General features: G+C 37.1%; 1 protein-coding gene and 1 long non-coding RNA gene across 8 annotated transcripts in view; one reads left to right on the forward strand and one right to left on the reverse strand.

Annotated features, from left to right (window-relative positions):
- The window catches only part of PTPN12 (protein tyrosine phosphatase non-receptor type 12), a 103,413-nt gene that overhangs the window by 71,104 nt on the left and 16,899 nt on the right, over positions 1 to 15,410 (forward strand). For all 6 annotated transcript variants that reach the window (XR_003967128.1, XM_030307836.1, XM_030307833.1 and 3 more), the window contains one exon: positions 13,750 to 13,835. Coding sequence is in view for 5 of the 6 variants with exons in the window: in XM_030307836.1 (XP_030163696.1) it covers positions 13,750 to 13,835 (86 nt within the window). In the remaining variant the exon portion in view is untranslated. The remainder of the gene's footprint in view (positions 1 to 13,749; positions 13,836 to 15,410) is intronic.
- LOC115508834 overlaps positions 1 to 15,410 on the reverse strand; it is a 100,496-nt gene that overhangs the window by 7,190 nt on the left and 77,896 nt on the right. The gene's annotated exons all lie outside the window — the stretch shown is intronic.

A 15,410-nucleotide genomic window follows, 5' to 3' on the forward strand; every position in this document is an offset into this window, starting at 1 on the left:
CAGCTAAATAATTTTCCGTAGAATATAGCTAGGAAAGTTGATCTTATATCAAAAATCATTACTGTTTCAAGTATAAATTACTTTTAAAAAGTTAACTAGGGGCACCTGGGTGGCTCAGTCACTTGCATGTCCGACTCTTGATTTTGGCTCAGGTCATGATCCCAGGGTTGTGGAATCAAGCCCTATGTCAGGTTCTGCACTGAGCATGGAGCCTACTTAAGAACCTCAGTGTCTGTCTCTCTCTCTCTGTCTCTCTCTCGGTCTCTCTCTCCCTCTGTCCTTCTCTCTTTCCCTCTGCCCCTCTCTCCCACTCATGCTCTAAAAAATAAAAATAAAAAAATTTTTAAATTAACTATTGTTCTCCTTTTCTACCCCCACCTAAGTAATTACAAGTTGATTCTACATGAATTGTATTTTGTTCTTGGTCATAATAAATAGTTTTATAGTTAATTTTTTACAGGCTTTTTAATGAAGTAGAATTGGAGTGCTACAATTAAGTCCCTTTTTGGCGTGTGTTTATTAGTTCGATGTCATTTTAGCTTTTTTTTTTTAACCTAAATATTAAAGTTTTATTATTTTTTTATTTTTTTTAATTTTTAATTTTTATTTTTCTAATATATGAAATTTATTGTCAAATTGCTTTCCATACAACACCCAGTGCTCATCCCAAAAGATGCCCTCTTCAATGCCCATCACCTACCCTTCCCTCCCTCCCACCCCCCCCGATCAACCCTCAGTTTGTTCTCCGTTTTTAAGAGTCTCTTATGCTTTGGCTCTCTCCCACTCTAACATTTTTTTTTTCCCTTCCCCTCCCCCATGGGATTCTGTTAAGTTTTTCAGGATCCACATAAGAGTGAAACCATATGGTATCTGTCTTTCTCTGTATGGCTTATTTCACTTAGCCTCACACTCTCCAGTTCCATCTACGTTGCTACAAAGGGCCATATTTCGTTCTTTCTCATTGCCACGTAGTACTCCATTGTGTATATAAACCACAATTTCTTTATCCATTCATCAGTTGATGGACATTTAGGCTTTTTCCACAATTTGGCTATTGTTGAGATTGCTGCTATAAACACTGGGGTACAAGTGTCCCTATGCATCAGTACTCCTGTATCCCATAGGGTAGGTCTAGTTTTAATTTTGGGGGGAACCTCCACACTGTTTTCCAGAGTGGCTGCACCAGTTTGCATTCCCACCAATAGTGCAAGAGGGTTCCCATTTCTCCACATCCTTGCCAGCATCTATAGTCTCCTGATTTGTTCATTTTGGCCACTCTGACTGGCGTGAGGTGATATCTGAGTGTGGTTTTGATTTGTATTTCCCTGATGAGGAGCGATGTTGAGCATCTTTTCATGTGCCTGTTGGCCTTCTGGATGTCTTCTTTAGAGAAATGTCTATTCATGTTTTCTGCCCATTTCTTCACTGGATTATTTGTTTTTCGGGTGTGGAGTTTGGTGAGCTCTTTACAGATTTTGGATACTAGCCCTTTTTCCGATATGTCATTTGCAAATATCTTTTCCCATTCCGTTGGTTGCCTTTTAGTTTTAGTTTTGTTGGTTGTTTCCTTTGCTGTGCAGAAGCTTTTTATCTTCATGAGGTCCCAGTAGTTCATTTTTGCTTTTAATTCCCTTGCCTTTGGGGATGTGTCGAGTAAGAGATTGCTACGGCTGAGGTCAGAGAGGTCTTTTCCTGCTTTCTCCTCTAGGGTTTTGATGGTTTCCTGTCTCACATTCAGGTCCTTTATCCATTTTGAGTTTATTTTTGTGAATGGTGTGAGAAAGTGGTCTAGTTTCAACCTTCTGCATGTTGCTGTCCAGTTCCCCCAGCACCATTTGTTAAAGAGACTGTCTTTTTTCCACTGGATGTTCTTTCCTGCTCTGTCAAAGATTAGTTGGCCATACTTTTGTGGATCTAGTTCTGAGGTTTCTATTCTATTCCATTGGTCTATGTGTCTGTTTTTGTGCCAATACCATGCTGTGTTGATGATTACAGCTTTGTAGTAGAGGCTAAAGTCTGGGCTTGTGATGCCTCCTGCTTTGGTCTTCTTCTTCAAAATTACTTTGGCTATTTGGGACCTTTTGTGGTTCCATATGAATTTTAGGATTCCTTGTTCTAGCTTCAATTTTGATTGGGATTGCATTGAATGTGTAGATAGCTTTGGGTAGTATTGATATTTTAACAATATTTATTCTTCCAACCCATGAGCACGGAATGTTTTTCCATTTCTTTATATCTTCTTTAATTTCCTTCATAAGCTTTCTATAGTTTTCAGCATACAGATCTTTTACATCTTTGGTTAGATATTCCTAGGTATTTTATGCTTCTTGGTGCAACTGTGAATGGGATCAGTTTCTTTATTTGTCTTTCTGTTGCTTCATTATTAGTGTATAAGAATGCAACTGATTTCTGTACATTGATTTTGTATCCTGCAACTTCGCTGAATTCATGTATCAGTTCTAGCAGACTTTTGGTGGAGTCTGTTGGGTTCTCCATGTATATTATCATGTCATCTGCAAAAAGTGAAAGCTTGACTTCATTTTTACCAATTTTGATGCCTTTGATTTCCTTTTGTTGTCTGATTGCTGATGCTAGCACTTCCAACACTATGTTAAACAACAGCGGCGAGAGTGGACATCCCTGTCGTGTTCCTGATCTCAGGGGGAAAGCTCTCAGTTTTTCCCCATTGAGGATGATATTAGCTGTGGGCTTTTCATACATGGCTTTTATAATGTTTAAGTATGTTCCTTCTGTCCCAACTTTCTCGAGGGTTTTTATTAAGAAAGGATGCTGAATTTTGTTAAATGCTTTTTCTGTATCGATTGACAGGATCATATGGTTCTTTTCTTTTATTAATGTGATGTATCACGTTGATTGATTTGCGAATGTTGAACCAGCCCTGCATCCCAGGAATGAATCCCACTTGATCATGGTGAATAATTCTTTTTATAAGCTGTTGAATTTGATTTGCTAGTATCTTATTGAGAATTTTTGCATCCATATTCATCAGGGATATTGGCCTGTAGTTCTCTTTTTTTTACTGGGTCTCTGTCTGGTTTAGGAATCAAACTAATATTGGCTTCATAGAATGAGTCTGGAAGTTTTCCTTCCCTTTCTATTTTTTGGAATAGCTTGAGAAGGATAGGTATTATCTCTGCTTTAAATGTCTGGTAGAATTCCCCAGGGAAGCCATCTGGTCCTGGACTCTTATTGGGAGATTTTTGATAATGATTCAGTTTCTTCGCCGGTTATGGGTCTGTTCAAGCTTTCTGTTCCCTCCTGTTTGAGTTTTGGAAGTTTGTGGGTGTTTAGGAATTTGTCCATTTCTTCCAGGTTGTCCAGTTTGTTGGCATATAATTTTTCATAGTATTCCCTGATAATTGCTTGTATTTCTGAGGGATTGGTTGTAATAATTCCATTTTCATTCATGATTTTATCTATTTGGGTCATCTCCCTTTTCTTTTTGAGAAGCCTGGCTACAGGTTTGTCAATTTTGTTTATTTTTTCAAAAAACCAACTCTTGGCTGCATTGATCTGCTCTACAGTTTTTTTAGATTCTATATTGTTTATTTCTGCTCTGATCTTTATTATTTCTCTTCTTCTGCTGGGTTTGGGGTGTCTTTTCTGCTCTGCTTCTATTTCCTTTAGGTGTGCTGTTAGATTTTGTATTTGGGATTTTTCTTGTTTCTTGAGATAGGCCTGGATTGCAATGTATTTTCCTCTCAGGACTGCCTTTGCTGCATCCCAAAGCGTTTGTATTGTTGTATTTTCATTTTCTTTGTTTCCATATATTTTTAAATTTCTTCTCTAATTGCCTGGTTGACCCACTCATTCTTTAGTAGGGTGTTCTTTAACCTCCATGCTTTTGGAGGTTTTCCAGACTTTTTCCTGTGGTTGATTTCAAGCTTCATTGCATTGTGGTCCGAAAGTATGCATGTATGATCTCAATTCTTGTATACTTATGAAGGGCTGTTTTGTGACCCAGTATGTGATCTATCTTGGAGAATGTTCCATGTGCACTCGAGAAGAAAGTATATTCTGTTGCTTTGGGAAGCAGAGTTCTAAATATATCTGTCAAGTCCATCTGATCCAATGTATCATTTAGGGCCCTTGTTTCTTTATTGACAATGTGTCTAGATGATCTATCCATTGTTATAAGTGGGGTATTAAAGTCCCCTGCAATTAACACATTCTTGTCAATAAGGTTGCTTATGTTTGTGAGTAATTGTTTTATATATTTGGGCGTCCTGTATTCGGCGCATAGACATTTATAATTGTTAGTTCTTCTTGATGGGTAGACCCTGTAATTATTATATAATGCCCTTCTTTATCTTTTGTTACAGCCTTTAATTTAAAGTCTAGTTTGTCTAAGTATGGCTACTACAGCTCTCTTTTGACTTCCAGTAGCATGATAAATAGTTCTCCATCCCTTCACTTTCAATCTGAAAGTGTCCTCAGGTCTAAAATGAGTCTCTTGTAGACAGCAAATAGATGGGTCTTGTTTTTTTATCCATTCTGATACCCTATATCTTTTGGTTGGCGTGTTTAGTCCATTTACATTCAGCGTTATTATAGAAAGATATGGGTTCAGAGTCATTGTGATGTCTGTAGGTTTCATGCTTGTAGCGATGTCTCTGGTAGTTTGTCTCACAGGATCCCCCTTAGGATCTCTTGTAGGGCTGGGTTAGTGGTGATGAATCCTTCAGTTTTGGTTTGTTTGGGAAGACGTTTATGTCTCCTATTCTAAATGATAGATTTTATGGATAGAGGATTCTTGGCTGCATATTTTTTCTGTTCATCACATTGAAGATTTCCTGCCATTCCTTTCTGGCCTGCCAAGTTTCAGTAGAGAGATCGGTCACGAGTCTTATCGGTATCCCTTTATACGTTAGAGCACGTTTATCCCTAGCTGCTTTCAGAATTTTTCTTTATCCTTGTATTTTGCCAGTTTCACTATGATATGTCGTGCAGAAGATCGATTCAAGTTATGTCTGAAGGGAGTTCTCTGTGCCTCTTGGATTTCAATGCCTTTTTCCTTCCCCAGATCAGAGAAGTTGTCAGCTATTAGTTCTTCAAGTATACCTTCAGCACCTTTCCCTCTCTCTTCCTCCTCTGGAATACTAATTATATGTAGATTATTTCTCTTTAGTGCATCACTTATTTCTCTAATTTTCCCCTCATACTCCTGGATTTTTTTATCTCTCTTTTTCTCAGCTTCTTCTTTTTCCATAATTTTATCTTCTAGTTCACCTATTCTCTCCTCTGCCTCTTCAATCCGAGCTGTGGTCATCTCCATTTTATTTTGCAGCTCATTAATAGCATTTTTAGCTCCTCCTAGCTGTTCCTTAGTCCCTTGATCTCTGGAGCAATAGATTCTCTGCTGTCGTCTATACTGTTTTGAAGCCCGGCGATTAATTTTATGACTATTATTCTAAATTCACTTTCTGTTAAATTGTTTAAATCGTTTTTGATCAGTTCGTTAGCTGTCGTTATTTCCTGGAGGTTTTTTTGAGTGGAATTCTTCTGTTTTGTCATTTTGGATAGTCCCTGGAGTGGTGAGGAACTGCCGGGCACTTCCCCTGTGCTGTCTTGAATAACTTGAGTTGGTAGGCGGGGCCGCAGTCAGACCTGATGTCTGCCCCCAGCCCACTGCTGGGTCTATAGTCAGACTGGTGGGTACCTTCTCTTCCCCTCTCCTAGGGGTGGGATTCACTGTGGGGTGGTGTGGCCCGTCTGGGCTACTTGCACACTGCCAGGCTTGTGGTGCTTGGGATCTGGCCTGTATTAGCTGGGGTGGATCGGCAAGGTGCACAGGGGCGGGAGGGGCAGGCTCAGCTTGCTTTTCCTTCGGAGATCCGCTTCGGGAGGGGCCCTGCGGCACCGGGAGTGATTCAGACCCGCTGGAGGGGTGGCTCCGCATAAGCACAACTTTGGGTGTTTGAGCTGTGCAAGCAAGTTCCGTGACGGGAACTGGTTCCCTTTGGGATTTTAGCTGGGGGATGGGCGAGGAGGATGGCACCTGGTGAGCGCCTTTGTTCCCCGCCAAGCTGAGCTCTGTCCGGGGCTCAACAACTCTCCCTCCCGTTGTCCTCCAGCCCTCCTGCTCTCCGAGCAGAGCTGTTTAACCTTCCAGATGTTAAGTCCCGCTCACTGTCAGAACACACTCTGTCTGGCCCCTCTGCTTTTGCAAGCCAGACTCGGGGGCCTCTGCTTGGCTGGTGGGCCGCCCCTCCACCTTGGCTCCCTCCTGCCAGTCCGTGTAGCGCACACCGCCTCTCTGCCCTTCCTACCCTCCCTACCCTCTTCCGTGGACCTCTCGTCTTCGCTTGGCTCTGGAGAATCCATTCTGCTAGACTTCTGGCGATTTTCTGGGTTATTTAGGCAGGTGTGGGTGGAATCTAAGTGATCAGCAGGACGCGGTGAGCCCAGCGTCCTCCTACGCCGCCATCTTCCCATTTTAGCTTTAAAAGATCTTATTGGATATTCAAACTTTTGACCTGACAAAAATACTGTATTCTCATAGTGTTCTCATGTCTGCCTCTGTTTTCTAATTAGGTCTTTTTTTTGCTGTATGTACATAATGTCATTGTCCTTGAAGGTATTGTGCTATTTTTTTAAATAAAATTTCTTTACGTTTTTATCACTGAAACTAACATAGCTACCACATGATAAATTGAACTTAGCCTCGATAACTGAAGTAAAATGAGGCGCAAAATTTATAACCTTTATTTTCCTTTTCTTTTGCACATTATTTTTGGCACTTTCCCAGACTATTTGTTTAAATTTCTTGGTTTTACATATGAGATTTGTTACCAAATGCTGGTCTCAATGTCTTAAAATAATATAATATTGATTATTTTGACAATATGGATTATCCATGAGCTTTAGGGCTATGTATTTCCTTTATTAGCCAAATGATAATGTAAATTTTTAAGATTAATGTATGTGACCTCATTTTTATTTCCTGTATTAACCTAGGAATCATTGTGCAACTAGGCCTTATACATGGCCATCTCTTTTTCCCCCTTGGTTTAATTAAAGCCTGTTATAATCTGTACTGAATATAGTCAAATATTTTCTAATACAGAATAGAATGTTTATATATTACTATGTATAATATTTAAATTGAGATTCAGTTAATGCTTCAGAAAGCTAAATAGGCTATGCTTTTTTTTTCTTTAAACTGTAATGGGAAAATATTTGTTTTTATGAATGCAAGATTTAATTTTAAAGTTAAAGTTTTGATACTTCTGAAATATAGATGCTTTAGACTACCATTTCCTTAGTATATACAAGTGAAAAATATTCTATTACATTTTTTAAATGTATAGAAAATTCTTATTTTATTTTTTTATTGAGATATAATTGGCATATAACATTATATTGGTTTTAGGTGTTCAGTGTGGTGATTTGATACTTGTATATATTGTGAAATGATCACCACAATAAGTCTAGTTTAACATCCATTACCATACATAGGTACAATTTTTTTTCTTGTGATGAGAACTTTTAAGATTTACTCTCTTACAAACTTTGAAATATGCAATATAGTATTATTTAGTCACCATGCTGTACGTTATATCCCCTGACTTTTTGATTTTACAATTGGCAGTTTGCATAGTTTGACCTCGGCCATTTGACTTCCTTTACCCATTTCACCCACCTCTAGCAAGCACCAATCTGTTCTCTGTATATGCATTCAGTTTTTTGTTTTTAGATTCCACATATAAGTGAGATTATATAGTATTTGTCTTTCTCTGACTTATTTCACTTAGTATAATGCCCTCAAGATCCATCCACGTTGTTGCAAATGGCAAGAGTTCCTTCTTTTTTATGGCTAAATGATATTCCATCATGTGCATATACCACGTTTTCTTTATCCATTCTTCCATCGATGGACATTTGGGTTGCTTTCATGTATTGACTATCATAAATAAGGCTGCAGTGAACATGGGGGTGCATATATCTTTTTGAGTTTGTGTTTTCACTTCCTTTGGATAAATACCCAGAAATGGGATTACTGGATTGTTTGGTATTTCTATTTTTAATTTTTTAGGAACTTCCATATTGTTTCCATAATGGCTGCATCAATTTACATTCCCACCAACTATACACAAGGGTTTCCTTTTCTCCACATCCTCTCCAACACTTATTATTTCTGTCTTTTTGATGCTAGCCATTCTAATAGGTGTGAGGTCTCATTGTGGTTCTGATTTGCATTTTTCTAATGATTAGTGATGGTTGAGTATTTTTTCCACATATTTCTGATGGCCATGTGTATGTCGTCTTTAAAGAAATGTCTATTCAGGTCCTCTGCCATTTATAATCAGTTTTTGTTTTTTTTTTTTTGGCTATTCAGTTGTGTGAATTCCATATATATTCTGGATATCAACACCTTATCAAATATATGATTTGCAAATATTTTCTCTTATTTCATAGATTGCCTTTTCATTTTGTTGATGGTTTCCTTTGCTGTGTGGAAGCTTTTTAGTTTGATGTAGTCCCACTTTTTTTTTGTTATTGTTGTTGTTGTTGTTGCCTTTGCTCAAAAATATTTTTAATGCAATATTCAGTGTTATATATTTAAAGCTTTTAAGTATATTTAAGTAATCTCCAGAAACTGATATGTGGTAAATATTGCATTGCTCTCTCATCTCTGTTTTCTTATTACCTTGATTTTTTTTTTTAGGTTTTCTTTCATAAATTAAACTTTCATTTTATTAGTCTGAACTTCACACTAGGATTTAATTTTGTTATAGATTGTTTCTGTCTAATGGCTCAGAAGTTTATAAATAGCTAAGGAATACAAGAAGGATCATACATTGTATGGGATGAGATGAAATATAACCTAATAGCAGATTAATGGTTATTTCAAACCTACTTTCTCATAGCATTGATTGATACATAGGAGACACCCACTAAATGTTTGCTAACTGAACTTAAAATGTTAGATTATGTCGTTGCATTTTAAAGCTGACACGGCCACTGCTGGATTTACCTTTTGGGCAAGATGGCAATTTCTATTCTGTAAAAAGGAAAAATCATTCTCTATAGAATCCATTCTGAGGAAGCTGTATTTGGTGAGAAAAAATACTTTGCCAAAGGTAGTGACTAATACTGTATTAACTATATAACTCAATGGGTGAATGGATTTAAAAAGTGGAAGGAGGAATGGATAGAAGAAAGACAGACAGCTTATCATTCTGTGTAATTTTTTTATCTTGTCCTCTTAAGAAATCTTGCTTTCTAGGTATTGTTGAATCTGGGTGACTTGTTTTTATAGCAGGTTTATATGTGGTTGGAAACCATAAATGCCATTTAGAAAAAACGTGGAATGTAAAAAACCGGGGAAAATTATTTCAGAACTGTATGGTTGAATAAAATGATTTGAAATATTTTCCTTACCTCTCTGAACCTGTGCTCTGAGAAACATTTATAAATCTGTTTATTATTTCTCCGACAATTTAGAGGCGAAGTTAAAAAACAAAAAACTCTCAAATTGTATGTTCTAGAATTATTTTCATAGAAATTTTGGTTGGAATGCTGACCAACAATATAAGACTCTATAATAAATGATATTTGTGGGGCGCCTGGGTGGCTCATTAGGTTACGCAGCCGACTTTCACTCAGGTCATGATCTTGCAGTTCGTGAGTTCCAGCCCGGTGTCGGGCTCTGTGCTGACAGCTCAGAGCCTGGAGCCTGTTTCAGATTCTGTGTTTCCGTCTCTCTACCCCTCCCCTGCTCACGTTCAGTCTCTCTCTCAAAAATAAATAAACATTTAAAAATGTTATTTGTTAGAGGTATTTACAACTAAGATGACTTTCCGGAGTAAGAGATCCAAAGCGAAAATTCATTCTAGAATGGAGTAGCCTACTGATTTGGAATTTAGAAATACATAAGTAAGCAAACATCTGTAAGATATGCTTGCATGCTTTTTTTTATCTTGTATATAAAAGACCAGTTATCTACACCAGGTTTTTCAATTCTAGGATGATTGAGTAATAGCAATAGTTTGTGTTATGGTCCTTCTGTTGTGTTGTACATTTAAAAAAATTTTTTTATATGTTTATTTATTTTTGAGAGAGAGGGAGAGACAGAGCGTGAGCAGGGGAGGGGCAGAGAGAAAAGGAGACACAGAATCTGAAGCAGGCTCCAGGCTCTGAGCTGTCAGCCCAGAGCCCAACACGGGGCTCGAACTCACGAACCATGAGATCATGACCTGACCTGAAGTCGGACGCTCAGCTGACTGAGCCACCCAGGTGCCCCTGTTGTGGTGTACATTTTAGATGTGATACTGAGTTTTTAATAACTTTTCCTCAAATATAATGTCTTTTATTTTTAAATCACCTTGTTTTAATATTTGATTTTACAGCTGATAATATATCTGTAATTATTTGATAGTTAGGTTCTGATTTTTTTTGTGTGGCCTTTCACATGGCTGTTATGTAGTAAATATAAGACACAAAATTACTTCAGTGAAATGGGTGAAGGTGGTCAAAAAGGTAAAAAATAATAACTTTAGCTCTTCTTGAAACAAGGATACACTAGAACCTAATTACCAATGGATTACCTTATTTCTAAAGTTGGAATCACCAAGTTGGTGATTGTTTCAGGTAATAAAAGCAGCTTAAGAGAGCTATCTACATTAGGACAAATGTGGGGACAAAAGCTGTAGTTAAGAGTGTCAGAAGATAGGAGTAGAGCAAACATTATTGTAGGTAAAACAGGAATCCAAGAACATTGTCCTATTGTGAAGTACAGTAACCGAGAGGATTTGTTCATGCTGTGTAGGCAGTGGTTCTCTTGAGTTGCATTTCTGTATTGGCAACATTCATTTCTTTCTTAAGATGAAACTCAACATGTTCAAAAGTCTTAACCTCCCCCAAAGTTACTTTTCTTCTTTTGGCCCTTTCTATTAATGGCTCCACCATTCTCTCATTTATTCAGAATGAGGAATTCTTCATGACATTTTCTTTCCTTTATCATATTTGTTGTCATTTGCTTGCAGATGCCCTTTGTTTCTCTTCTTGTTCCCTTCCCACCTATTCCCTTCCATACTCTGTTGTGTGTAGCAATATCTTATCTATCCTTTAAGGCCATTCAACATACTGCCTTAATATTCTCAACTTCTTAATATTTCTCAACTATATTCTTAATATCCACACCTTCATATAACATCTCCTTTCTCTGATTTCATCACTTTATGGTTTTATGATTACCCCTTTACTTTTTATTTTATTTATTTTTTTTTTTTTAAATTTTTTTTTTTTCAACGTTTATTTATTTTTGGGACAGAGAGAGACAGAGCATGAACGGGGGAGGGGCAGAGAGAGAGGGAGACACAGAATCAGAAACAGGCTCCAGGCTCTGAGCCATCAGCCCAGAGCCCGACGCGGGGCTCGAACTCACGGACCGCGAGATCGTGACCTGGCTGAAGTCGGACGCTTAACCGACTGCGCCACCCAGGCGCCCCACCCCTTTACTTTTTAATTTGGTGATTATTACTAGACTATACACTTCTTGGAGTTAAGTACTATGTTGTTTACATTTTTGTATCCTCTGCAGTGCTTACTCTTCAGTGCATTTCACATATTGAGCTATTCCAAAATCCAAAATGCTCTGAAAACCTGAAGTTGCGGGGAAGGAGAAGGGAAGAGAGAGTGAGAGTGTTGGTTTGGTATTATACCCATTTGGAGGCAAAATCTAAGTTGGCATGACTTGAGGCTTTCACATTGTACTATAAAAAATTGCTGAGGGGCGCCTGGGTGGCGCAGTCGGTTAAGCGTCCGACTTCAGCCAGGTCACGATCTCGCGGTCTGTGAGTTCGAGCCCCGCGTCAGGCTCTGGGCTGATGGCTCGGAGCCTGGAGCCTGTTTCCGATTCTGTGTCTCCCTCTCTCTCTGCCCCTCCCCCGTTCATGCTCTGTCTCTCTCTGTCCCAAAAATAAATAAACGTTGAAAAAAAAAAAAAAATTAAAAAAAAAAAATTGCTGAGTTTTGTAGGTTAGAAGCAGTTTCATATGGTTCCCCCTTAACCTTTATTTAACCTATTTAATGTGAATATTTACAGATTTTGATACAAAAATATTGAATGTTATGGGAATATGTTTATAAGCATATGAATTAATATGTCAGAGGTATCTTTAATATTTGTCTAGGTGTAATAATTACTAGTGCCCCCACTTTCTTTCTTAACGAGCCCTGATTTGGACAATAAATTATATGGCTACTTTGCCTTAGCAGATATCCCTGCAACAGATGCCTTGTTATGGTAGGTGGCTTTAATTTAAGGATGAAAACATCCATTCTCATGATGTAATTGTTGTTTTGGTCAGAGTAAGATGCAGAGTTAGGATGCATAAAACTCTTCTGATACATCTCATTATATATCAGGACACAGTGCACTTTTCTGTTTTCCTTGGTTAGGCCTACTTAGTAAAAAAACAACAAAAAAACTCATTGGCAAGAAACAGTTATAAAGGCAAAAAAGGTGCTATGATGAACCCAGTAAAAGTACATTTTGATTAAAAAAAAAAAGGCAATTACAGTTTCAGAGTTCCTTAATCATAGTTTATATAAAGATGGCTTTTTTTCTAAAATTAATCTGAGATGTAGGTAACAATGAAAATCATTCTTGTCTTCCGACCCATTAACATATGCCTAGCTGGATAAAAATGAAGTACTTCCTTGAGGCTGAAACTAATTCAAGGCAGTGTTTTATATAATAATTTCAGAACTCTTCTATTCACAATCCTAAACACAACCTAAGATTCTTATAACTACTGACTCTGGAACATCCATGTTAATGAATATTACTGGTCCTTGTGACCAGCGAGAACAAGGATATCTCTGGATGGGCTCTCTCTGCCTTTTTTGGGTTTATTTGGTTAGAGAATGATATAATAGTTATATATGCTTATGGAGTAAGGGCACTCCATGGTGATAAAGGGTAGGGCAAAGATTGATTAAAATGAATTCTGGGACCTGTTTAAAAGTACTAAGTAGCAGTAGGAATCTTGAAAAAGATTGGGAAAAGTGGAAGATATAAGCCTTATTTTACTGGCTTTTTTTTTTTCTTCTCTGCACATGTTAAGCTTCTCGTAGTAGTGATGCCTGAAAAAAAATCTTCTTTGATCTTTATTTTCTTGGGAAATATGTTTCTTAATGGAAACATTTGAAATGTGTTGAAATGCCATGGTACACAATTGAGTTTTCAGTAACTGGAAATAGATTGTGGTGGTGGTGTTTTGTTTTTTTTTTTAAGTTTATTTTTTTAGTAATCTCTACACCCAGCATGGGGCTTGAACCCATGACCCCAAGATCAAGAGCCGCACACTCTTCCAACTGAGCCGGCAAGGCACCCCTAGACTTTTTTTGATATGAATATCTCTCATTGAAGTTTGGCCCTTTCAGCTAAAATAATAGAGAATGTAAACCCCATTTTGGAAAAGTGTCATTGTTTTACAAATTCAAAAGCCAAGAAACCGCTTATGTGAGGGGCACCTGGGTGGCTCAGTTGGTTTAAGTGTCTTGATTTCCGCTCAGGTCATGATCTAATGGTTTGTGGGTTTGAGCCCTGCATTGGGCTCTCTGCTGTCAGCTTGGAGCCTGCTTCAGATTCTCTGCTCCCCCTGTCCCCTGCGCTTGCTCTCTCTTTCAAAAATAAACATTAGAAACAGCTTATGTGAAACATGAGAAAGGAAAATTATTTTTCTCCTAACTTTAATGAAGCTTTTTTTTTCTCGGCAGAATGAAATTAACACTGAAAATATGGTCAGCTCCATGGATCCTGACAAACAAGATTCTCCTCCTCCAAAACCACCAAGGACCCGCAGGTATTGTATGCCACGTTTTCTTTGAAAGGATATTTTTCTTTTACTTTTAATTAAAATAACAAATTCTGAATATTTCCAAGTTGTTTTTATAACTTTTATCATTCTTTTTTTTAGGATATAGCATATGTATTTGATTTGTTACTAGTGTACTAAAAATTTTGTTTCACTTTAGATAAAATTTCAGTAGTACACTGTACATTAACAGTGAACACCCCCTTGAACTGACAGTAGTTCATGTTTTGGTAGGTGGTACAATTACAATTTTAAATTTTCTAAAAGATGTCCACTTTTGCATAATGACTGAAAAAGTGATAATGATTGTCAAAAATTGTGTGCACACTGAAAAAGTTATTTGAAGATGTTTAGTAACATTACTAGCAAAATGAGCTTATTTCTGTCCGGATTTTATTACTTTCATACCAAGCTCATTTATAATAAAGTCAAGATATTCTTGTACCCTTTTTTATTTCTTTTTTTCTTTCAGGGTAGCTGCTAGGTCAGTTATGTGGTAGTATGGAAAGAATATAGATAGAATCAGAAAGATTTAGTTTCAAGTCCTTTCACCCATGTACTAGCTTTGAAGTTCTAATTAAGCCACTTATTTAATCCTTGGTTCATTTTGTTTTTGTTTAAGTAGTGTCCTAGGAATGAAATGAAATAAAGTATGTGAAAATGCTACCTATAGGACTTGGCACATTATTAGGTTTCCATTACATGTTAATTTTCCCATTACAATTACTATACAATTATTAACTATTACAAGGACTTATATAGGGTCTTGTCTTGAGCAAATATCTGCCCAAATGAATTGGCCTTCCCTTAAAGTAGAACCTCTTTTATATACGATTCATCAAGTTTTTTTTTTTTACCTTAAAAGTTGAATAGAAGTTGACTGAAGTTAAGTGGGGTTTGGTCTTGGCATTGAGTTGCTACACCTTAATGAGATTATTCCTCAATACAAAAGAAGAATACACTTTTCCTTGATAACCAAGGCAAGATATCATACTTACTGTAGTCTCTGGAATACTTTTATGTTATGTGCTTCTCTGTGGAAGAGTAGAAAGCCTATGAAGGTGGGTTTACAATCTCAGCATTTAAATGCTCAGGATGTGGTTAACTGTGCACTAACAAAACTTCCCAGTAGTAGTTTCTTGTTTGATTTCCACTTTGATATCTATACTGAAATTGGAATCTTAGCCTCCTGGGAAGGTATCTAGTTAAAATCTATAAACTGTTAGCTAACTTTTTTGTCCCACATATGAGTTCTTTGGGATCCTAAAACAAACTGTACGAGCTATAAAGGTAATAAATCAAGAAACATTTTTGCTACCCCAATTTTTTTTTTTGAGATTGAGCCAATGTAGAGGTTCTCAAAGTGTACACTGATATTTGTGATGTACATAGTCCTCTATTTCCAACAACAAACAGTGGTAATATCTTCCTAATTTTGAAGGGAAAAAATGAATAGAATGTTGTGCATTTTAAGTCTTTTTGAAAGTTTGACTCCTGTTATTCTTTAATAAACAAAAAGGATAATAAAGAAGTAGCAAATGAGTATTAATAGAACAATGTTCA

Source organism: Lynx canadensis, chromosome A2, assembly GCF_007474595.2.
Source record: "Lynx canadensis isolate LIC74 chromosome A2, mLynCan4.pri.v2, whole genome shotgun sequence".
NCBI classification, from domain to species: Eukaryota; Metazoa; Chordata; class Mammalia; order Carnivora; family Felidae; genus Lynx; species Lynx canadensis.